Source organism: Calonectris borealis, chromosome 1 (genome assembly GCF_964195595.1).
Source record: "Calonectris borealis chromosome 1, bCalBor7.hap1.2, whole genome shotgun sequence".
NCBI classification, from domain to species: Eukaryota; Metazoa; Chordata; class Aves; order Procellariiformes; family Procellariidae; genus Calonectris; species Calonectris borealis.
In genome coordinates, this window is record NC_134312.1 from 79,068,481 (window position 1) to 79,094,378 (window position 25,898).

Sequence of the window (25,898 nt, forward strand, 5' to 3'; positions counted from 1 at the left end):
TTGTAGGAAAAAAGCCTTATAAATACTAATTCAATATTTTTAATTGAGCATAAGTGCTAGTATTTTGCTCAATTAAATAATTAGCAGATAGTAAGCCGTATCAGGCAATTTCAACTAGTTGAAATTTTTTAAGAATTGTTAGTTGACTTCAGTGGTCCTTGGACCAAGCTTGCATGTAAATGTTCAAAACTGTCTTGATTATTTGTCATTAGATGTTTTTATTTTTTTAAAGACTAGATTTCAAATTAAGTATGGCCTATTTTAACCCTGTGGGCAGTAAGTACTTCCGTTGATTTGTTTAGTGCAGCTGTAATGTAGTTAGCTTGATCCTTCTACCCTTGAAATTAATGGCAAAATTCCTGCTGATTCCAGCAGCAAAACCAAGTCTACATCGTAATTAACCACAATTCCCTCTACTCCTCCTTCCCTCTCCAAATATCTTGTTTATTACAGAAAATTAATTTTAAAATGTTCTTTAACTAATTATCTGCTGAAAGACATTTAACTCTTTCAATTTAAATTTACTTTTTGAATGTCAGCAGTTAAGAAACAGGTTGCTTGATACGAGAAACAAAATACTTTGATTAATTAATTTCTTTTTCGATCTGTGCATATGCTAAACCTATGGATAGAAAGGAGATGTTTACATGGTATATAGTATATTGCAAACACTAACAGCATTTAGAAAGACCCGTATTAATACAATTTTCCTGCTTAACTGTATCCTCTGTGTTTTGCGTGGTACTAGTCAGAGCTTATTATCCAACAAACTAAATGAAAGAGCCTAGTGAAATAGGCCGTTGTCAGATCCCACATGATGAATTGTAACTTCAGGCATCTCTGTTTAAATCTCTCTGCTAACCTGTTCCCAATTAGAGACATCTGGGACCAGATTTTCTTTCATTTGAAGCAGAGGCTTTAAGAAGTTTTGACTCTGGAAAAAAAAAAGACATAAAAAAAGGAGACGGGAAATGTAATAACACAAAGAACTTTAAATCCAAGTCCTATATATGATTTTACAAGCAGTGTCAGAATATTTTTAAGTATTACAGCTAAGTGTAGTGCTTTATACCATGATGTGTTAAAGGTCTGATTTTACAGTAATTGGTATTTTTCCAAGTCTAAGTTTCAAAACTTTGGCTAGGATTTCTTAAAAGACTTTCATTTTTCTTTTTTTAATAAAGAGATGAACCAGAATATCTTTGAAGAAACACTAGTAAACTTCCTATCCTACATATAGAAATACAGAAATATGTAGGATACTACACCTCCTTTTTTTCCAAGATTTGGAAATCCTCTTTTGTTGTAAATTGGCACAGTTTTGTTGAAATGAGTGGAGCCAAGAGGATTTACACATTTGAGAATCTTGAGATATATATATTTATACTTCCTTTGCATTTTTGGTTATGATATCACTTCTGTTTTTCTTCATGCCATGGATGGCGTTTTAGACTATGTATCTGTTCAGTCTTTCCCTGAAATTATGGCTAGATTGCAGGAGTCCTGAGGCAAAAACATCTAACTTGCTGAAATCTACAAATGGTCTTTTAAACAAGAATTCTTCATTTTGAGAGACACTAAACGTTAACCTCCCATGCATTTCAGCTGGAACTGGGGATGTGTTGATCCAAAACCCAGCTCAGCATAAACATGCATGCATATATACATAAATACACAAACAAGCAAAGAAATACATGCTCAAACTTAGCATTTTTTGTGGTGTTTCACAAGTAATTACGGGTGCTTTTCATATGTATTAGGGTCAAAAGAGAAGATGGTAATTTAAGTAAATTTAAGTAATTTTTTGTGTGTGTCCCCCAGAAAATACATACCCTGTTCTTGTGATAACTAAGAGTGCTTAAACACTAAATGTAATTATACGTGCTATAGTGACAGCTCCAATCCCACATTGCAAAGGAAATGTCAGTCCACTGTCCTATGTACAATGGAAGACAGCTATTCCTTTTACTTTCATTTGAGACCTCTGAAGTAGAGAGGAGCACCATGAAAATGCCTCCAAATAAAATACAACCAGGGCGGTAAATGGGAATGCCAAAGCCAAAAGTAGTACAAACTGAGTAAAATGTAGTCAGACAAACTCACATTGGCTGAGCATTTTCTCATATTCTAAAAAAAAAAGTATAAATTTTGAACAATGTCACACGAGACAGACAGAGATAGACAGACAAAAATCATTATGTGTGTATTCTGGTTCTCAAGTGGTATAAGGCCTTTGCAGTCATAATGTATAACTTAAAATTGCTGCAGGCTGCTGTATATGTTGCTCAACTGTGTCTGTTAATAAGACAGAGATTGTAAACAAAACCCTTTTGCATTACTCTGAGTAGAACAAAGGAACTTTAAAGTGACTTTATTAATCAGTGTGTCACAAAAGCAGAGAGTAACCGTGGCATACAATGGTTCCATGACAGCCAAAGCAATCATCAAAATTTCGGGAAAAAAAGAAAAAAAGCAAAAAAACCCAAAGAATACCAGGTATGAAATAATTAAAACAACAGCCGAGATGAGGAAAAGTACAAATGACTTGTCATTCTTTGGCTGTATTCTTAAATGAAAGCTTTATAGATGGTTGTTCATAGATATGACAGAAGCTTTCTCTAGGACCTATATTAGTTAAAAAAAATATTAGGAAGAGGTATTTTGAGGTTCCCCTGTCATCATATGTCTGGACATAAGGGCCATATAGGACATAAGGCCGTAGGAAAACATTTAGAAAATACTGTGGATACTCACAATAAGCTTGAGAGAGCCCATGCTGAAAGCAGTATAAAGGCTGATAGTGTCTTTCTGATAAGTACTTTTTTGCCCTTGCTATCCTGCTAGCATAACAGTGAGGACTGTATACAGTCAACATACACAATTAAGTCTCGTGTCCATCCTTGCTGTGCTCTTGAGAGTAGACTTGTCCTTCCAGCAAGAAAGATCTCTAGTTAATCATCCATCTCAAAAGCCCTCAATCTGATGAGAAGCTGTTAGCAACTTTGATGGCTTAAAGCTCAAGTATTTTAACTGGTGTGCAAGGCAAATATTAAGTATATTGTATAAGGAGGAGCCACGGAATGTAGGAAGAGAGAACAGATGAAAGGAATTCTTTAGCCTATCATCAAAAAGCGTTTCCCCTTGGTTTTTATTGAAAGTACTGTTATTACTATTATTAGTTACTGTTTATATCAAGGCAATATCTAGGGGTCTGTCTCACAAATGGGATGCCACAGTGCCAGATACTCTAGCAGTATACAGCTAATGTCTGTGTAATCAAATAAAGGAGTGATTCTACCATTGTCACGGTTTAACCCCAGCCAGCAGCTAAGTACACACAGCCACTCGCTCACTCCCCGGTGGTGGGATGGGGGAAAGAATCAGAGGAGTAAAAGTGAGAAAACTCGTGGGTTGAGATAAAGACAGTTTAATAAGTAAAGCAAAAGCCGCACGCACAAGCAAAGCAAAACAAGGAATTCATTCGCTGCTTCCCATCGGCAGGCAGGTGTTCAGCCATCTCTAGGAAAGCAGGGCTCCATCACACGTAACGGTGACTTGGGAAGACAAACGCCATCACTCCGAACGTCCCCCCCTTCCTGCTTCTTCCCCCAGCCTTATATGCTGAGCATGACGTCATATGGTATGGAATATCCCTTTGGTCAGTCGGGGTCAGCTGTCCCAGCTGTGTCCCCTCCCAACTTCTTGTGCACCCCCAGCCTACTCGCTGGTGGGGTGGGGTGAGAAGCAGAAAAGGCCTTGACTCTGTGTAAGCACTGCTCAGCAGTAACGAAAACATCCCGTATTATCAACACTGTTTCCAGCACAAATCCAAGATACAGCCCCATACTAGCTACTATGAAGAAAATTAAATCTACCCTAGCCAAAACCAGCACAACTATGTATAACCATGCCTGAAACAAGCTTACATGTAGCTAAAGCAATGAACAATAATCATGGTGGTGTGACAGTATATTTGCCTGTAGTCTACTGAAAGTCCCTACTACTGTCTTCACTCCTGATTAAAGTGAACATGGGATATACTTTCCTGAGATACAAACACACTCTTGTGTCTGTTCTCCAAGAAAGTAATTCCTGAAGAAAAGTTGAATGACAAGCTAGCTAGCTCTTTAAAAAGGAGAAGTCATTGCCTCCTTCACAGAAGAAATAAACTCAGAATATTAGAGAAACAGACTGTTCCACCTTTTCAAAATCTAAGGTCAGTTTTAGATACATAAAAGCAATGCTGACATTATTGTTCGTGTCCTCTTCCCCAATACTGAGTTGAATAGAAATCTAGCAGCGGAAACTTTAGGAGCTCCAGCATGGATTTTATTACTAGAAACAGAACAGCAAAACACGAGAGATTTACGGACATTTCTAGTAAGGCTGGCTTTTCTAAAAAAGGAAATAGATCACTGTAACAACAAATGAAGTCAAAAGGACCTCAAATTGTGTGAGCTGTCAGAAAATACAGAAGGAAGCATGAGTAGTGTGTATGTGAAAAAGATTCTTTTGACCCATGATGGAGTCTGGCAAATGCTAGCTTTTAAATAGCACTTGAGAAATAGTAGTGAAAGACTACAGTTCCCAACATGTACTTTGGAAAATGAAGAGCATGAGTGAGCTTTTCTGTTTAGTACACTTTATATAACCCAGTTCAGTAAAGAATTTAAGGGCATATATAAATTAAGGTGTGTGAGTAATCCCACTGAAGTTAATAAGACTATTAAAAAATGATGAAGTGTTTTGCTATATTGAAATCAGACTACATACCATCTCATGGGAACAAGTCTTACAGCACTCCAATAGAAATATCACCATTTACTTCAGTGGCAGTTACTTGCAAACTTAAAGCTATTCTTAGCTTTGCTGGTTCAGAGCGGACAGTCAAATTTCTTTCACCTAGGAACAGAATTTAACATCTATCGCAAAACTTCCCAGAGTTCAAAGGAAAAATGCATCTAAGCAGCTAGAAAGACTTATCAAGGGGACACAGAGATTTATTCCATGACCACTAACATGTATCTGCATTCAGTATTTTTTAGCAAAGCACTTTAAATATGGAAGATCCTCAATATATCATTATAGAGAACTCCCCATGGTTGGATTTTTAGGGGTTTTGTTGCACAATGACAATGTTGCTGAATTTTCTGTACATGTTGAATGCGGAGTTTCTTCTTGATGACAGTTCAGGACCAGGATTTCAATCCTTTTGTAGTGGTCAGAGAACAGGCAGAATTAAGTTACACACAATGCATCATATAAAACATAATGTGACCAAAGCAGTCATGATTGTAACGTATAGCTAAGTAGTAGAATATGCAGTATAAGGTCAAGTTACGATTGATAGTAATGACCTGGCTTCAGTAAATGAAGCAAACAAAAGAGTGTTGGCTTTTGATATTGCTGCTGCTAAGTGGAACAGATCTGAGGAGCAAGGCACATTATAACTAAATGGGTGTAGAAACTTCAGTAGATTACTGAAGTAGATCGCTGAGTGTTTGACGGAAGGTGTGGAAGTGCTATCTGTGTGTCTCCATACTTTGTGTATATATGTCCTTCAAGTTTAAGTGCTCTTTTTTCTATTCACAAAGTCATCTTTATATTTTGATGGGAACAAGCAAGCTGAATGGTCTGGTGTAATGAACGGTCTGGTGTAAACATATATTTAAATCATCCTTAATTCTGATAGCTTCAGGAGATACAAAAATAATATACTAATATTTCACCAAATTTTCTATATTTTAGTGTATTTATAGTGAAATGTCAGACCTGAGGGCAAAACATCTCATCAGTGTTCATTTAAGAAACGTGAGTTTCTTTCTGAAACTGAGAATAATTTTTCAAATTTCTATAAAAGCAAAACTGTCAGTGAAACCATTGGAAGATGTAAGTCTGCATAGGTGCTTTTACTTATAAAGTGAGAAGGTTTGTTTTACGCCAGGGTAAAAGTTTGGGGATAATTTATGATGCTAGTTTTGTCTTAAGGATTTGGCAAACTCTCAAGAATAACAGCCTTAGTAATTGTACAAGGTCAGTTCAACTTGTAAGCAGTCTGGATCGTGGTCTTAACAGAGGCAGGTCAGTTTCTTAGGCAATCTGGATTTTCCTTGTAGGGAAGAGTTAACAGCAGTATTGGCCCCACTGAAGTCAGTGGGAATTTTGCCAATGATTTCCGTAGAGCCAAGATTTCACTCGTCTTTAGCAGAGCTATTAAATACAGTATATTGCATAAACTGAGGGAAAAAGTGAAAGCTACAAATAAAGAAACTTCTTTTTCTGGATTCATGTTAATGATTCTGCAAATGCTTTTCTTACTAGCTATCTGCTTTATGAGAGTTAAGACACAATCTATATTACTCCCGAATACACAGAGAATACACCTATTTAATGGGAAATCTAAAATCTTGAGAGAATCCTGTTTTCTGACTTGCAATGAAGCTATTACTTACATGCACAAGTTAGATCCTCATAATGACTGGCCTGTATGTTTGTGGAACATTTCAGAAGTAAAGTACAAATTATGGAATAACTATCAAAGCAAGTGTATATATCTGCTATTCAGCTGGAAATTTGGCTGGCTGTACATTTCTAAGTTTAGAGAAAAGAATATGAGAGCTATTCTAAACACTAACGTTATTCTAATATAGATGGCTATATAGGATGCTGCTTTTAAACAGGGGAAATAGAAGTTAGGCTAAAATTGGCCTAAATTACTTCATACCACGTTCACGGGAAGTTAATGGCTCAAGGTTGCTAGTTTATAACAGTTAACTCATATGCAGCATGTTTAATTTGATGGAGCTCAAAACATTTTTACAAATCAGGTTATTCTTATAGATAAAATGAGGCACAAAGAGGTAAATGTCTTGCCAAAAAACATCTCATAAGCCAGAGAGAGAGCTGGAAACAGAACCTCTGTTAAAGTCTGCTCAAACTTGCAGGCCACATTTCTCCCAGATAATTAATTCCTAAATAGTTAGGACTTGCGGAGGGTGGGAGGTCATTTTTGAGAGTAGACTGAACATGTTTTTTCTACCTCCCTTTGGCATAAGTTGCTGCTGCCTGTCTGTATGTCACATCTTCTTTTTTATACATTGCACTGGGGACTGTTCTTCCCTCTCGTAGGAATATCTCATTGGCCCAGTTCCAAACTCTACGACTAGATCTAAGAACAGTTGTGAGAGCACAGTCAAAGGAAATAAGAGTGGGAGGAAAGGGTTTTCTGGAATAAAATGGGTAGTATGGGGCTAGTTGGTTCCAGTTTTTTTAGATGGAACCTAAATTCTGTTGCAAGCTCTGCTTCCAGAGCTCAGCCAGGGGCTAAGAAAAGAGTTTCAGAATAGTCACTGACAGACAGAAAACTCAATTTTTATGCAAAACTTAAAGTATACTGCAGCTTTTCTCCAAAGACTTTGAGCCAGTCTCCTCATCTACATAGGCTGTGGCTAAGGATGTAGTATATACAAATGAAAATGTCTGCCCTGAGATCTGGGAGCCACAGGGTACATGCAGCATGGAACAGCTTAACCCATTGGGTTCATTTAATAGGGATAATCTGTAATTTTGCCTTTTGCAGCTGTCCAAAGATATTCTGATCCATCCACCCCTCCAGTTAAGAGCTAGTGTCCACCAACTTCGCATATCCCAGATGTCAGCCAGTTTCTGTAGAATCGTGCCAGAAAATACGGTAAGTTTACAATATTTTTCTTCCAGTTTGCTACACTACAATAACTTTTAAATTAATTTGTATTAAGGTGCCCTCCCATAGCCACCACTCAGAATTGTGTAAGCATTGTGTAAACGCAAGCCCCAGTCCCTGTGTATAATATTATTAACATGTGTTTGTAGAATCAGGCCACCAAGGATGATCTTGGGTTCTTGGGACAAAGATATTACAGCCCAAGGCTGTGAAGTCTAAAGGATGTGGTACATAAGTAAATAAAGTTTGGGAACCTCTGTTAAAGAAACTGAGACTGAGGAAAAGAAACAGAGGCTGTCTATGAAGCTGAGGGAAAAGGAAGAAACCCAGTATACATGAATTTGTTGTAGAGCTTTATCAGTGTTCATACGCTTTCCACTGACTGTCTGCTTACATTATACTGAGTTTAAATCGCAGTTTCTACTGCTAAGATAGAAGTTTTCTGGCAGGCTGGGACTGCTTGCAGATGGATAGGATGGCTTCTTTCTTTATTAGACTTATGTAAAAACATTTGTAAATAATACAGCAAATTCATAAACCGATAATGAAATAGCAGTGAATTAAGTGGATTTTAAGTGGACCATGAGGGAACATAGAAAACTGTGTGCTCCTGATTTTAAGCCATTAGATACAACAGACTCTGGAATTTTATTTACGCAAACCTGAAATGTCTAATATTCACTTGTATATTTTCTCTTTCCCAAAGATCATTTGGTCACATACTTGGGTATTATTTTTGTTTGACAGGGATGGAGCTCAGATTTATCAGGGATGTCAGGAAGGGAAATGGCCTTTTGCCAGAATAGCCATTTACTTTATTGATGGCTTTTCCCCACCCTTTATAATGAGATTTTATTTTTGTTTGAACAGTGAAAATAACCGTTGGTACAAATGCTGACTGACAAATCTACGAGTCACCCTCTGAGAGGCTGCAGCTAAAATAATGACTGATCCCTGCTGTTGTTAGCTTTGTGGAGGCCCCAAGCAGCGTCTAAGGTAGATGCCATTGCCCCCTTCAACCCATGTCTGCATGACTCGCACTGCTCTCTGGCTTATACAAACGGAGCCCAGCCTTCCTAGGCCTCAGGTCCTGGAAAATGCCTTCCCTATTCGCACATAAGACTAGCTCTGCCTGCAGTGAGATGAGAGAGCCTAGAAGGGGGAAGGAAATTTATGGGAAGGGAGAGATCTGAGAGACTGGGAGGATGCATCTCTAGAAGGAGAGGCAGGAAATACCCCATGAATGTCAGATTGAGTTATTCCTGAATTCTATAAGTAATGCCACAAGGGAAATGACAGGGATCATCAAAGCATTCCTTTATGCCCCAATAAACTCCTCCTTGTCTTAGAAGCAGACCTTATACATATTAATAGAAAACCAGTGTGTGTTTTGAGTGTCCAAGATAGCTATATATTTTTTTTCTTAATCAGACAGGAAAGAAAAGAAAACGTAGGCAACACTTACAAAATGGATACAAACTCCAAAATGGGTAAAAACTCAAAATGCTTGGAAGCAATGATGTTGAAAAGGGCTCAGGGTTATGAGTCCCAGCCTGGAATATTTAACAAAAAAAAGTTAAATTCTGCCTTAGTATTCACAGACTGATCCATGCAAAGAGGAAAAAAATGTTCAGAGATTAATCTAGCAGTGAAAGGGTTTGTCTATACAAGGAAAGCTCTATAAAGTAAGCCAAGCCTCTTCTAACGGTCTTTAGGTATTTGAAACATAGAGCCCAGGTAGATATCCTGGGTTTGGATACAAGCATCTGTATTGCTACCCATATGGTATAAGGGGCTTGGGCTATTGGCATCCACATAATTATATATATGCATATATGTAATATTACTTATATATGTACTTATATGTATGTAATATTATTTATATAAAGAGCAGTCCAAATTTAGGATGGTTATAAATTTCATCTGACATTGTAATTATTCTGGAAGGAGTCCTGAGCCAGCTTCTCTGCCCGACTTTAGCTACAGGGTGCCATCGTAAGCCAGATGGCATACAAGGTAGTGGCTCGGTCAGCCTTCTTGACTAGACTTGGAGGCACAGTTTTGTACATAATAGGGAACAGAGGAGGCTCTCAGTCCTCCCACCTTCTCTTGCTTATCTAAGGCCTGGCATGACTCAGGCTGGTATCCATTTGGTGTGGATAGTCAGTAGTTTGGGATTTGAGAACGAAGATGAGCCTGCGGCGTGGGGAAAAAAATGACTTATCTAAGGGGAGGTTTTATTCCAAGCTAATCCCTAACAAGGACATGCTAGGTGCGTATGAAGTGTCCACAAGCTACACTACCCTAAGGTGCTTTGATGGTCACTGATGAGGCACAAAGCATTGAGCACACAGTGACAGTAACTTCAACAATGAATACAAGCCCAGAGATCTATTAAAAACTAAACTAGATTGATTTAGACTCAAAATAAGCAACAAATTGTTACCTGTAATGCCATTAACAGTTTCAAAAAATAACCAAGGATTATGGTGCATCCGTCTCTGAAAACTCTGACAAGTTTTTTTTGTAAAAGGTGTGTTCTAGTTCAATCAGAAAACCTGCCGATACGATTCAGAAGGACAGGCAGCATAGACAGAATGGTGCCCATAAACCTTAAAAATCCATTTCCAATATTAAGATGCTAAAACCTAAAAATTTCCAAAACTTCCAATATCAAGATGATTATGTGACACAGTTGTCACCACATGTCTTTCGGACAGAGGTCTTCCTTATTATTCTAATTATTTTTTAATTCAGAAAAGATTCAGGTAGTGTTTTCTCCAGGAAAGAAGCCAAATGCCAATTGTACTTTGCCCATACTAGTGTTGGTGCTAAGCTGAGTGGGTCATTTGTACTCCAATAGCTATGGATTTGCCTGCTGTAGAGTTTGGGGTCTTATTTTGACGGTGGGAGATGGTTAAGATCCACATGGGCATTTCTTAATCCTTGTGCATCTGTAGCAGTTAGTGATGTATTCTTCCTATTAAGAAGGAAAAGGAGCTTTTTTATGCATCTTTAGTGTGGCACATTTCCATAACAAGAGCCAATATGTAGCTTCATTTTTTGCCATAGAGCCCAAGGAGTTTCCCTTCAGTAACTACAGCTAGATTTCATTTCTCGGTGAATCTATTTTCTTCCTTGCAACATTCTTCCTGAAAACAGGGAAGAAGCAATTTCCTTTCCCTCTCTTTTGCTCAATTTCTGGGACAGATGGGTGGAGGAAAAAAAATCAGGATTTGGGAGCTGCAGTAAAACAGAGTTGCTGGGAGGCACAACAGCTGGGACTATGGGGCAGCTTTGTTCGTTAGGCAGAGGCTGATGTCCTTATAAAAGCTTATTCAGGCCATCTCAAGAATTCCTGTTCCCATGAAACTAAGTAGCCGAATGACAACTGTGAACCTGCTGCCATAGATGGTAATGGATTTGTTAAAGTAATTCTAAATTCTTTGTTAGTGTACTTGCATGTATCTACTCTTAACAAGACCCTTGGAAATGACTTGTGCAATGATTTGTTACGCTGTCATTACTCATTAATCTGAGCTTCTGCAAATGATTTTTATTCTTCTGAAGTAAAAATAAAATCCTCATTAAAGAATTTGTTTGTTTTAAAAGCTACACAAAGGATTACAGGGCCTTTGCAAAGAGATGTAAGAAAAAATGTGGTTATGCAAAATGTTCCCTCTCATAAGCCTTTACTTTCCATTGATTTCCAGGAGCTTTGAATTGAGCCCGAAGTGCATGGCTTAGCTCACTACAAAGCTCGGAGTCAGTAATTAGAATCACCTGTACTCGAGGCCACTGAATCTGATTGCAGGTGAGAGTGCCAATTTATTCTGGAAGTGTGTATTAATATTACGCAAAAAAACTATTAGCAGATGTGCAGATGACCATAGCCATGATAGTTTCTAGAAATATTTCTTATATTCAACTGTTACTTGAATTTGCCTCATTTCTGGTAAACAGCTTGCGGTGGCAAACTAAACAGGAACAAGGAATTCTTACTCTGCAGTAAGAATATCCACACATGGTGTTAATCAGGGTAACTCCATGTGTGGACAGGCTATTATGTGTGGCTTTACACTGTTTTAGTCAAACCGGTGAACTTCTTTCTACCCGCCTTTCATCAATTAGGAAAGGGTTTAAAGTAAAGTGAAATAAGCCAATATTGAAGGGAATCCAGGGTTTCTATAGAGGGGATTCCACCGGTTCAGTTAAGCTGGTACAAACTTTAGACAAGGTGTGATCTTTGTTAGTTGCCTCCTGCAGCTGTCTGATATGTGAAAAACAGTAGCTTGGAGGTTGTGATGAAACGTTGCCAAGGTCCCACTATAACTGATGTAAGATCCTTGTAAACTGAGTTAGGGCATTTAAAGAAGAGACAGAAATAGACATGTATGTGTAGAAAAAGGAAGCAAAAAATACTCCTAAATAAAATCGGTCCTCCATCCTTCTCCTTTTCTAGTTGCCTCTTCCCTATAAAATAGAGGGCGGGGAGGCGGCGGGGGGAACCCAAACAAAAAAGAAACAGCAGTCGAAAAAAGATGACCTGGGCAGGATATGATAATGGCATTAAGCGTGTGGATAGGGGTCAGTTCTTTGATGTCTCTTCCTGCAGTAGAGTTAGGAGGCACCACGAGAAGGTTGGTGGGGCCAGGTTCAAAAGGAACAAAAGGAAACGGCCCTCCACACAGTCAGTGGTAGATCCATGAAACCTGTTGCCAAAGGACATTTTGGATGATAAAGGTTTACAAGAACTCATGGGGAGACAGGATAAATACCTGGAATAGAAATTCACTGGGGGCTACTAAGTGCACAGAAACCACATTCCACTGAGGAAATGCTCCAAACTCAAAGCAGCTGGAGGCTGGGAGAGTAGGCGGGAGAATTATCAAGTGTGTTTTCCTTATTCATACTCTTCCTTTGGTGACCACTTATGATCATTGCTGAAGACAGGCTATTGGGATAGTCAGACCCTTGGCCATGTGGCCATTTTTATGTTCTTGTGTAAGAAAAGAAAAGAGCAAGTAACCTGGGGCAGAACAAAACATGCACACTTTCAACCCTTACTGTCTTAAATACTTTTTCCAGTTGGACATTTTGAGGAGAGATATTAAAAAGCTGAGTTATTGAGTAGTTACAAAAGGAATAGTTCAATCAGAGTCCATGTGGCACAACTACCAAGTAAACACAAAATAACTTCCTGCTGTTTTTCTGAGTAAAACCGAGGGCAAAGTATTGAGGGGTGATGAACTCTCCATTTGTTTCCATGAGCATTTGCCTGCAAATGCTATCCCCCACATTATCTCAAAGATCTTGGCAACAGCATAGCCAACTGGGTGCTTTCAACTCTAGCTCTTCCTTTGACCACTATCAATGTTTGTGTTCCAGTTTAAATAAGATAAGGAGGTTTTAAAAAAAAAAAAAAAAAGGAAAAAAAAGGGAGGGAGAGAGAGAGCAGAGCTGACTGCCTCATTTGGGTTAAAATTCTCATCCTGACTTTCTAAGAGGAGGGGGAGGAAAGAAGGGAATTTTTTTTTTCCCAGTGAATTTCATTGAAAGATTTTAGAATATCTCTCCTTTTTAAAATCCTTTTTACCGACAGAAGTTGTGTTGGTGTTAAATCCAAGGAACGACCAAGAACGGGGGTTGAAAATCTCCCCTCCAGAGGTTAAACCTTCCCTTCTTTGCTAGGTGGTTTCTTTTGTTTTGTTGGTCTTCGCTTTGCCTTTGTTTGTGGCTTTCTCCTACTTGGCACCGAGAGAAGTCGCTGCATTTCTCCTTCACAGAATCAGTCACGCCGGCCCTAGGTTCACGCAGAGTATCTGTAAAGTTTTCCGAGCTGAAGGGAGTCACTTTTACAGCGAGTGTGGGGGTGGCGGGGAGAGAGGTAGGGGTATCAGAAGCAACAGGGTCTCTGCCTCCAAGCTGCGGTGGCGGCTCTGTTCTGCTAAGCACTTGCAGGCTGTATAATTAACCGGGTAGGCAGTGAATTAAATCTTTGTAAAGCCCACTGAGTGGGGGGTTCCTCCAAGCTCTTTTCCAACCGGTCTCAGGCGGCTGGGATAACATCAGAAAGAGCAGCAACAGCAGCAAGCAAAAAGGGGGGAGCCCACTGGACGCTGCAGGAGAGCCAAGCCCCCGCTCGGTGCGAGTGCTCCCGCCGGCGGGGACCTGCGGGCGGCCGATGGACAACCTCCGCGGGGCCCGGCCGCTGCGGCTGCTCTTGCTCCTGGCGCTGGTGCCTTCGCTCCGGGGCCAAGGTAAGTGCGGGGAGCGGCGCCGAGCCGATCAGCGGGCGGGCATCCGCCCGCCGGGCTGCGCTACGCCGCGCTCTCCCCTCGCCGCCGCCGCGGGACCGGCGCCCGCGGGCCCGGCTCTGCCCCCGGGGCAGGCGGCGCGGGGCCCTGGACGCCCCGGCGGGCTGCGGGGCGCCGGCGCAGCCCCGCCTGGCCGGGAGGCTGCCGGCGGCGGGGCGCCTCGCTGGCCCCCCGGGCTGGCTGCCCGGCGGTGCCCGCTCCCGGGGCCGGAGGGCGCGGGCGGCCGTGCGGGGTCCCGCGGCTGCATGGCGGAAGCGGGCCCCTGGGGGATGGGGCGGCTGGGTTTCCCCTGATGTCCCGTCCCCCCTTTCCCGTGCCCCTGGGCGTCCCGGGCAGGCTTTAAAGCGCCGCTGCCATGTTCAAGTGAGCAGAAAGGCGTGGCGTGCACCGGCTCCGCCGTAGCCGCCCGCTGCCACCGCCGGCTCCGCTCCCCCACCAGCTCCCGCTCTCCCACCCCCCGGGGCCGCTGCCACCCGAGCAGGCGTGCACCGGCTCCGCCGTAGCCGCCCGCTGCCGCCGCCGGCTCCGCTCCCCCACCGGCTCCCGCTCCCCCACCCCCCGGGGCCGCTGCCACCCGAGCAGGTTAGCTCTGCTCCGGAGGGTCGATACGAGGCTCCGCCGGGACGGACTTTGCCGCTGGGAGTGGGTGAGTCGGTCCGTCGCGGGGCCGGGCTGGGCTGCGCTGTCCGCCCTTGGCGGCGGGACCGGCCGGGCCCCCGGGGGCGGCTCCGGGGCTTTTGCAGCCCGGTGTCCCGGGAATCGCGACATGTCCGGGCGGTTGGGGCTGCCGCTCGCCGTTGTGGGGTGCCACTCTGCGACGAAAGGCGCCCGGCGGCGGGCGTCGGGTTAAATCGCACACCGCCAAGGTGATGTGTCCCGAAACCGGCCGTCAGGAGAGGGGTCAGGTCTGATCTGCTGGGGACCAAATTACGCCCCCCAAAAAATGAGAAACAGGAGCCACAGTTACTTGAAATCTCACTGGAGCAGGAGGAATAGCGAAGCAAAAGGTGCAGGCTTTTTGAAGACAAAATGGGAAACGTTTATGAATGATACTGTGTGATGTGGTTGCTTTTGAAAGCAGGGATCTGGGTCTGGGCCATGACTCCCCTTCCACGCTATGCACGTTTTTCCTGTTCTCAATACTGTATAAAAAGAGGATATTCTCTTGATCTAATTCAGTGTAGTAATCCAGTGAAAATGTAACTGGTAAGATATGACAAAGAAACTACTTTTCATATGGTGATAATGAATTTATCGTAGCTAACAGATAAATGACCTTTTTCTTTCAGAGTAACCCCAAGGGGGCCGTTCAGAGTTGAGGCTTGATTATGCTGTACTCCAGGCAAACATTTACAAACATATGGTTTCTGGCCTAGGCCTAACAATGGCAGACAAAAGCCAGTGAAGTAAATTATTTGTTACTATCACAGTATTTTGGCTCTTAGATTTTCATATAGCAGAGCACTTGTCACAGATATCCTTCAAAATATTTGCTTTTGTTAGATGTTAGCCACTCCTTTTAAAGAAGGAGGGACAGAATAAAGAAGGTTAGAAAAACAACATTTAGTGCTGGAATCCCAAGACAGCTCCTACTTTCTCTCAGACAACAGGGTACATCAGCAAAACTGTGGCTTTGATGTGTCCCAGTGAACGGACATAGTAATTGTAAGCATTCAACATTATTGTAAAACACTGAAGAATTTCATTCTGTAATCTCAGTGTACATTTATCCCTAATTACTGGACTACTTTTAAAAAAATGATAAGTAATTAGATATATAAGTTCAGGTTTTCAAAATTTTTTTATCACAAAGTATAGCCAAATTTGGCAATAAAAGGTATGTCAGGTTTTTATTGTCAAATAAAAATCCGTACTCTAATTTCACCGAGAATTTCTACATCCTTGGAACTTTGGAAACAGTACACTGGATAAAATTAGATTTAAATATCTAAAAGTAGATGAGGATCCTTGCTTAGCACACTAACTTTTGAAAAGTAGACTTTGCTCAGGTGAAATAACTACTAGTAATTGTAATTAATAATGTAATAATTACTAGTAATTGTAATTGCTGAAAGAAAGATTTTTTTCTGCATTATTTTACATGGCCGTCTGTGTTTTGCAGGCAAATGAAGTAATTACCTTGTGAGATCATGTTGTTTAAGTGCAGGCTCTTTGGGGCAGAGCCTATGATCCTCTGTGTGACAAAGGGGCTTGAGGCACAGCCAAGCTCCTAAGTGCTTTAGTGATACAATTGCCAAGTTACTAGGACAACATATTTCTGAAATAGAGCTTCCTCATAAGCTTGTTACCATCAGTTTTCTTAATTGCTTTTCCTTACTAATTAATCATCAAATCATCAGTATCTATTAATTAAAGTCCTCATTCTGAAAAAACAGAAGGAACTGCCTTCAGTGGAACTGCCCAGTGCACATGAATATAGATACGCACATCATTCTTTGCAAGAGTAAGGGTCTTAAAAACCTTCTAAATTTTACAATGCAGCTTTGTTTTAATGTAAACATTGCATTTTTAAAAAACTTTTTTTGCTTATGACATAAACTACTATCTACTGAAGAAGATTAATTGCTCATATCATATGTCCAGTCAGTGTATGAATAGTTCATCCTCTAGCTGCGTCTTTGGCATGTCTTGGCACTACAGGCACAGACAGTTTAACTCACTAAACATCTGGAAACACGTCTATTCAGGGTGAGCTTATAGTTTGTAATAAAAAAAATGTTCCACTGACTTTGTGGAATGAGTTTTATTTTAAGATTATGATTTTTACATGTGCTGTTGTAGCAGTAAATTTATAAGAAGTATATGGGTGGAGGTAGGACTTACAAAAGGCTAAATCTATGCTTTCTTGCCTGCTATCATAGATAAAATGTCCAAAAAAATCACATACTACCAAAAAATACAGTTCTAAAGTATGAGTGCTATCTCTAAATTAGTTTTCAGTTGAGTTTCTTTTTAATAGTCCATTTTCAGACACGACATTTTATTGCAATCAGGGGAAGAGCAAGATGTTAAACTCTTGTTTTTCATGTGCGTAATTGAAAGCAGACATGTTAGTGAAATCCAAGATGGAAATCCATAAACTAGCTTATCAAGTTACTGCAGTATATTTATACTATTCTGTCAGATTTCAGGCATTATCTGCTAGCAGATCAATGTATTTTCAAAAGTTATTTATTTATTGTTGCACTTCAGCCCATTCTGCAAGTTTCATATCAACTTTACATGTGTTTTTAATAAATAGTTGTGTTAAGACCAACTTGTTCTATAATATTTTTATTTAAGATTTTCTGAAATGAAAGATGGGTTTTAGCCCTCTGGGACTTGACAGAAATAGAGTTACCTGGGACCATAAAAGAATTTAAGTTTGGTTTTGTGGGTTATGGATAGATCTAAAGAAGTAGGCGGCAAAATCAATTCAGTAAACAGAGAATATGGGTTTACTAGATGTAGCAAAATATCTGTAGAGAATAAAAGGGGATGAGACAGAGAAGGTCAAGAAAGAGAAAGCTGAAATCGAAATAAAAGAAAAATCAGGGCACGGGCAAGAATTATAATGGTAGCATAAAGTGGTTTAGTATGAAAGACATAAATGAACAAAAGCTTTTGTGAAAAAGGTAGCAAAAAGTGATGGTTGACAGTGGCAGGGAATAAGGAAAATGAGTAAAGTTAAGAAAGAACAAAATAAGGAGATCATTTTAGTCAGAATAGGCAAAAGTTTTTGTAAAGCACTCAGGAAATGTCAGGCACATGCATTCAATGGAAGGAAGTAGGCCAGGTGTTGAGATTTTAATAGTTAAGTCATCACATATAATTCAACTGGGAGAGTGGATAACATTGCTCCAAGATCAAATGTAGAAGTGGAGGCAGGAGATTGAGAAGACTACCGGTTGAGAAAGAGTAGGAAAAATTGTCATAGAATCATAGAATTGTTTAGGTTGGAAAAAGACCTTTAAGATCATCAAGTCCAACCGTTAACCTCACACTGCCAAGTCCACCACTAAACCATGTCCTTAAGTGCCACATCTACACATCTTTTAAATACCTCCAGGGATGGTGACTCCACCACTTCCCTGGGCAGCCTGTTCCAATGCTTCACAACCCTTTTGGTGAAGAAATTTTTCCTAATGTCCAATCTAAACCTCCCCAGTGCAACTTGAGGCCGTTTCCTCTCGTCCTATCACCTGTTACTTGGGAGAAGAGACCAACACCCACCTCACTACAGCCTCCTTTCAGGTAGTTGTAGAGAGCAATAAGGTCTCCCTTCAGCCTCGTCTTCTCCAGGCCAAACAACCCCAGTCCCCTCAGCCGCTCCTCATAAGACTTGTGCTCCAGACCCTTCACCAGCTTCGTTGCTCTTCTCTGGACACGCTCCAGCACCTCAGTGTCTTTCTTGTAGTGAGGGGCCCAGAACTGAACAAGTATTTGTTCACAAAGAAGTCAATGAAGGAGTCGTCAGGAGCAAGAGGGAAAACAGTGGAAAAGGACACAAGAAGCAAAAAGACAGAATATAAAGGAGAGGAAGGGTCAGTACAGATCAGTGAAGAACCCTAGAAGAATGTAAAGAATTACTGGCCATAATATTTTGTGAGTAAAAATCAGTTAGAAAAGCTCAGAGTAATGTCAGGTAAGTGGAGAAGGAATACTCATAGTACCCAGAAAGATGATGTACTGGGTAATTTGCAGTGACGGAGGGTGTGTACAGTAAGAGAAAAATTGTGATGGTAACCTGCCTGTTTGTGAGACCAGGTGATGATTCTTGTTCTGCTGAAATAATCTCTGGCAAGACACTGGGACAGTCCCGTAAAAGTTGTATTGAAAGTCTTCTCTGATCAACACGATGCAACAGCTCTAAGGAAGGATCTCCAGTGCTAATGCTTTCCTGAATACACTGGCACATCTTTGGCTAATGTAGCACCCGCAAACCACCCACGCTGCACAAGGATGTAAGATGTTCCCTGCTAAAGGGTTCACTTTTGAGTATAGTACTGTCAAAATCTGGATTGAGATCTTAAGCTGAATAATGAAGAAAGAAATACCTAAAAAAAAAATTTTGTATCAATGCCAAAGTAAGTGTATGGATATAGAAATACTTTGCATGGTGTATTCCAGCTTTTTAGGATGTTTCCTAGGATTTACGAAGCACTCAAATGAAATACTGTACAAATGCTACCAGCTCTACATCCATTCAAAATTTTACAATCTTCCAGCTTTGAAGCTCTTATCACTGACTAAATTCCAAACCCAGAGTACTGAGTACTTCTAATATCAATACTATGGCAGAAAATCTGGAAGAGCTAGATATCAGTTTGCAAGCAATATACATAATTTCAATAATGAGGAAAATCTCCTTGAAGAGAGAGTTTTACTAACATATTCTCCAAAAGAAAACCTTTCCTAAATCATTGCTATATAAATATATATTAGAAAAAGGATCTTTATTTTATCCCTGCTCTGTGAAGTGTGTCGTTTCTTCTATGTTCATTAGCTACTTGAACCTTGTCCCATTGTGCTATAAATTTTATCCCATCTACATAGTGTTTCCAGACTATTCTTTAAATATAGCAGTAGTAGAATATCAGAATCTTTCATCATTGTCCATCTTTTTTTTTTTTTTTTTTAAAATTCCACAATAAACATGCCTACAGTGACTTAAGCAGTATATAAAAGCATAGTTATTCTTGCTAATTTTCTGGTCAGATGAAAATAGAGAAATCCCAGTGTGAAAATGTTTTTCCTGTAACCATTTTACATGAGAAAAATATAGGAATGCTTGAGCATATATATGTTTGATACCCTGAGACTTTCTGCTCTGTCATATTCTCATATCCTTCCTATTTCAATTGCTTTAATTTAAGAAAAAATATATACTTCGAATCGGTGCAAAGCTCTTTAATCTCTATCTAAAGACTCTCATTTACTACGTTACATTTTGGATCATGGCCTTTATATAAATGAACAGGACTAATAATAGATTAATTGTAACGCCTTATATAAAACTTCTTAATCACACATTTTTTTTAAGATTTGAAATGAGAAATCAAGAGAAGATAAAAATCTGTTCTTAAATGAGAAAGAAGTGCCACTTTAGGCTATCAACACCCTGGGAAGTAATTTCATTATTCGCATGACATTTTCATACAGGGAGGAGACAGGCATGTGCTTGTCAGAAAGAGCAGTTCCTGTTCTTTTTCCAATTATGAGTCTTTTTTGTAGGTCCACCCATGTCATCTTGGTGAGACTGCGTTCTTTAGGCCGCCTGTGTCCATCAGAGCTGTGAATGGACCCTTGTTTTTCGTGTTCTTGTAAAGTCTAGGACAGCCATTACTTACACTAAGCTGGTTATATGGTGCTGACTCAGTGGACTCCAGTATTAAGATTCTCTCAATTTCTTCGTGTTTTCCAGAAATCTTCGGAACAGCCTCAATTTTCCAGTCTTAGTATCTTTTGAACTCCAGCCTCCTCACAGAAGTCTAAAAAATAACCTATCCAGAAAGATGAAAAAATTAAAGTTAATTTGTTCACAGAAAAGACATCTGCATGAAGTAGCAGTCTTCAGATACATAGAAGGTTGCTGAAGTGTGTAAGAGCCTGTGTGTAAGAGGTAGTAACAAAAGAATGGATTTAAATAGGCTTTTGGAGTGAACAGTGCGGTAATATGTTATTAAAAATTCTCTGTCATTAGGGACATTGAAGCACAAGAGCACATTACCTAGAGATGTTGTGGAATCAGCCTCACTTGATACCGTTTTGGACAACTAAATAGAAATCTGCCTAGAACTGACCAAATTCTGTCAGTTCTGCCTGAGAGTAGCAGGTAGGACAAGATAACCTCATGAGGGCTATCCCTATCTCCTGTGGTATTTGGATATGTATATCGGATGCGTTACAGTCTTTCTGCAATAGGTGGAATCTTTTTTTCTAATTTTTTAGTAGCCAGTTGCCTTCTTTTTTGAAAGATTTTTTATTAGACCTGAGACAAAATAAAAAACCCACAATAAAGCATGCACTTTCCCCACCAGAGAAAATACGACATGTTGCAATATAGCATTGCCTCCCTTAGGCCTCTCCCTATCACCAAACACAGCAACTACCTCATCACCAGCTAGTGCCATCAACGATTTTAAGAGCTTCTTTTATAATCTGCAAACAGACACCTCATAAAATGAGGTTTGGCCATATCTGAAAAATCCCCCTAATTGTGTGATGGTCACTGCTGGTGCTACCAGAGCCACATTCCCCATAAATGAGTGTTCTCCAGACCTAGGAAAATTTCCAGTAAAATGTTGGCTGTTTTAAAACCAACCACAAAACACACTAACATAGCAGGCATTTCCTTTAGGGTGCTGCTACTTTAGTGAGTGTGCTAACTCCGTTTCTTCAGTGCTTTCAGCTGTCCTGAAATAATCACACTCAGCTGAGAATTCTTCTGACGGTAAAGGTCTTTAAGCCTGTTTAGGGAGAATAGGAGCACATTGTCTGTCAGTCCATAAAGATCCAGTATGGCCTCCACCCTTGGGAGAGAGAAGCACCATTGTCATCTTTGCCCTCTTTGAGGGCAAAGAGTAGTCTAGAGCAGTACCGGAGAGGGACAACTGGTGATGAACACAGCCTTGCAGACTGCAACGGATGCGCTGGAGACTGCCTCCCAGCTCGTGCTATTGTGGGGATCACAAGAGAGGGCATCCCGGCTCCAGGTTTCATGCATTTGTTATGAAGTTCAAGCTGGTATATTCTTTATGGGAACCTGTAAGAACAACCTCGTGGAAGGACTGAGAATAGCTTACTGTCCAAAGGTGACTAATGCTGCAGCTCAGCTGTGTCTATTCATCTTACCCCATCAGTATATCGGCATATTTGATGTACGGTCTTGGGGTAAACATGTCTGTGCAGAAAAAGAGAAGTTCCTATTCACTTTCCTTTCTCTGCATATAAAATGGAGGAAGGGCATCTTCATTCCAACTCCAGTCTGAAGAGATCCAGCAAATACATCATCTCAGATGGAGAACGGTAATGCTTTCCTGCATTGCTCCATTACTCCCAATTCAAAGCATTTGTTTCAGGGAATCATGAGGACAGATTTTCTGTTGTATGTTTTTCTCTTTCATAGTTTCGGGTCTCCTCTACCCTTTCCGCTACTCTGTGTGCCTAATCCCTAGGCTTACACACAAGATCAAGACGCAACAAGGCTGTACTTACCATGTTAGTCTATTACCGGTTGGACCTTTCAAGTCAGCTGGCTTCCCTCTTGTCTAAACATGTCTCTGGGTCTATTTGATGACTTAAGTGGCCAGCCAGAGTGTATTTGCGTTGCCAGAAACAGCATTTCCACAGTTTGTTGTAAGGACAGCCAAAAAATCAACACTACAAATCCCAGCTGCCAGTAGTTGACTGCCATCCCTGCTACAAAGGCAGCTGACTTGTCCACCTAATATTAGCCAGGTGTCATTGTTTCAAGAACAATTGGTTTGGCGTAGCAGATCACGCCAAGCACACTTTGTCTGCCCTGAACTACAGCACAGTGGAGCCGTGGCCAAAGGGATATGCAGTTGCTCTGGTTTTGTGTCAGAAGAGTACAGATGTAAAGGGAGGTTGAAAGACAAAAAATGTGATCCTGCATAATACAGATGGCCGATCTGTCATTTTGAGGCTCAAATTTTGTATGTAGACTTTTTTTCTTTCAGCTGACAGTTAGATGGATGAGCATCACTAGTAAGAGAGTTTTCTTGACAGGACGAGAACGGTTTCGTCAGAAAGGTACGCTGTGAAAGTTGAAAGTGTTTTTCTTACTGGAAATCTAAACCAATGCATGTCTGTTGTAAGCATGAGTTCCAAAAGTTCTGGATGACATACTGTTACTGAAACGTGTTGGACTAGTGCTGAGCTTTCACAGACTCCATCTGCTGCCTGTATCTGCATATGCTGAGAAGTGATAATCACGTTCTGTTTTCTCACATTCCATAGTGCTGAGTCTCTTATAGAGTAAATTGAGTGAAGGGCAAGACCTGCACCACATTTTACAAACTTAATCGATTAACGTGCTTCAAAGATTGAAAACATCTTAATAAGGAGGTGTGACTTTGACCCCTTGACCTGGACTTGCTTCCAAATGCATACCCAAGTATAGCTGATTACATGGGCTGGGAAGTTGATGAATTTGATGGTCACATCACTTATTGCACTGAAGAACTGCAAAGCTGTACTAGCATGAGCTTGATAAGCCCACCTAGGCTCAGGTGTAGCTGTGGTTTGATACTATCATCCGCTTCATATCTGTTCCATAGATCAGCACTGAGTAATGAACAGCTATCTAATCCTGGATTGTACATAGGCTTTTCCATCATCAGCAGCTGTACAGAATGGCTGCTGATTGTTACTTAAAAAATCTGACCCTTTTTGATCTAGCTGGAATGCTACTTCCATGAAAATTATCCAGTCCTTTTTACTTCTGCTTATTTTTTGCACAATTCCCAGAAACAATTCAGCGTTTCTCATTCCAGGAATCATGCTTTTGGGTAACATTCTTAAGCTTATCTTTCTGTTGCAGAAAATATTCACTGCAGCAGCTGAATAAGCAATTATTACATCATAGAAGTCTAAGGTTATACAGATTTTAACCACATTTCTTGCTTTGAACTCCCACACAGTATGGCAATCCTGTTAAGATTAGCAAACTACCTTTTTTTAAAACAACCATATGCTCGTACACATTTTGTCTATGTAAGCATAGTTCATAGCTAGCACATGAATGCATCATGTGCACAAGATGTTTTCATTTGCCTGACCTTTAATCACTTCTTATCTGATAGGTCTTCTTCATGACAGCTTTTGTGAAGTTAGAGATCTGAGTCCCAGCTGTGTTTCTGCTGTCCTCTTCCCAAGACTCCTGAAATCTCTCAGACTACTACATACCTTAACATCAGGACAGGCATCCTTGCTGTTATACTAACACGACTCAAGTTCCTCTGGATGCCCTGCCGCACATACTTTTTTACAGGGACAAAGTAGTGATGAATCTGTGTTTGATTTTATCCAAAATAGACTTGAATTTTCTCAATTAGTCAATTGGCATGCAAAATTACTTTATCTGAGTGAAAAGGGAGTAAACATGCTACCTTCTTAATAGATCTCGGGTTTATCTTTATATTTTTCTGTCTCGTGATACCAAAAAGCTGAACAATTGCTTTACAAACTTACAAAATGGACCAGACAGTGTATTCCTGCATGTTACAACTTTCCTGTAGGGTTTCTCCCTCCAAATAAAAGGGCACATTTCAGCTGAACGCAGGCAGTATCATCAGCCTTTCCCAGAAGTGTTTTGTCTCTCAGATGCCTGAGATTTCTCTGGCCGATTTGCATGAACCGTTATGCACTTGGCGAAACAGTTGAAGGGGCACCAGGTTCAGAAGAGCAGTACTGTAATTCCTGTTGGGTCATCTTTGGCACTCCAGCACTGAGGGGTGCCACAAGCCCATCAACTGCACTAAAAGACACATGGTCACATTCAGAGAAAAAAGAACCATGGCTTTCTACACAGTAAGTGAGATTCTTCAAGATGTCGTAATCAGAGTAGTTTCCACCATCTGCTTTCCACTATCCCTTCCTTTCAGACACCCTGCATTATGAACTTCTGGTTAGGAGAAACTGAGGAGAGGCCATGGCCACCCCATGCTGTTGGTCGCCTGAAGAGGGTGTAAGGAGGCACAGATGGCCTCAGTGTGAACTGCTTGCCCAGAGATTTCCAACTGGGAGCCACATGAATATGCACATGTACAGTTGAATCCACCACACCGGAAAAATACAGTTATGAGACGATAAGTCTGTCCTGTTTCTAAATACTCATTAACAACTCTTGATGCCAAAATAGTCAGAATCGATTCCAGTGCAATCAGCAGTTGACACCCAAAGTGTGAGACACGTACTTTGTGAGATTTTGAGAGAGTAGAGATTTGTCCACGAATGACCATTTTTAAAAGCAAACTGCAAAGCCAAGCTAGAGAAAATGTTTTTCACTGTTTTCTTGTTAGGTTTTAGAAGAATGGCCTTGAGGGTGGAGTCCTTTTTTTACTGCTTGTTTTTCACTTCCCTCTATTCTCAAGAGATTTTTGGCAGGATCTTTGGAGGATATGAATTGTGATGTCACCAAAAAAATGAGCCTGGACCACAGTTCTGCCTCAACAAACTATCCGAAATCCTTCTTTGTCTGGATGCACTCCTACAGACGAGCTTGCTTAGCTTGGCCTGCTTCGAATTCTTGAGTTATTTGGTTGGAGTAGAGGTGTGTTGCCAGAGCTGGGAGGGAAGAACCGGTGTCCAGAGCCAGGGATTGTCCTTCTGGGGAGGAACTTGGCTAGAGACTCATTTGTACAAAGCCTTGCAAAAACCTGCAGCCAGCTCTGCACTTCAGTTAAATGTGTATCATTTTTCAACACGGTTAAGATTAATTGCAGACAACAGCACTAAAAATACAGTTATTTGTAACACATTGTATGAAATTTGATGCATATAATGTTTGTTAGCAGTTCACTGGCAGACAGAGAGCACCAGACAGGGTCCCTATTCCCAGAGAAGAGATCAGACAGAAATTCATGTCTTTCACCACAGGCAGATATTTATTTACAAGACTGATTTTCTCTGTAGCATTATAAACTACAATTAGCTTTCAGACACTGGCATGAATTCTGGACACACTGAGGAATTCAAGAGAAATGTTGCCTTGACTTATAAAGACAGAATTTTGACCATTATTTTGGGTACGTAAGTAAGACTAGAAGGATGACCTGGGTCATAGAGTATAGAGCTCTGCTATAAGCTAACATTTCATGTAATTCCCTTTATAATTATAATGATTTTCTTATTAA

General features: G+C 40.6%; 1 protein-coding gene across 8 annotated transcripts in view; it reads left to right on the top strand.

Annotated features, from left to right (window-relative positions):
- Nucleotides 1–12,854: 12,854 nt before the first annotated feature.
- FBLN1 (fibulin 1) overlaps nucleotides 12,855–25,898 on the top strand; it is an 83,551-nt gene continuing 70,507 nt past the window's right edge. Inside the window, exons 1-2 of one of the 8 annotated variants that reach the window (XM_075162060.1) lie at nucleotides 12,862–13,369; nucleotides 13,756–13,962. In XM_075162060.1, the coding sequence (XP_075018161.1) occupies nucleotides 13,887–13,962 (76 nt within the window). In that variant the 5' untranslated portion in view covers nucleotides 12,862–13,369; nucleotides 13,756–13,886. Of the gene's footprint in view, nucleotides 13,963–14,388; nucleotides 15,027–20,834; nucleotides 20,855–25,898 lie in introns of those variants that run through there. The other 7 variants (XM_075162080.1, XM_075162052.1, XM_075162107.1 and 4 more) reach the window with 7 other exon arrangements.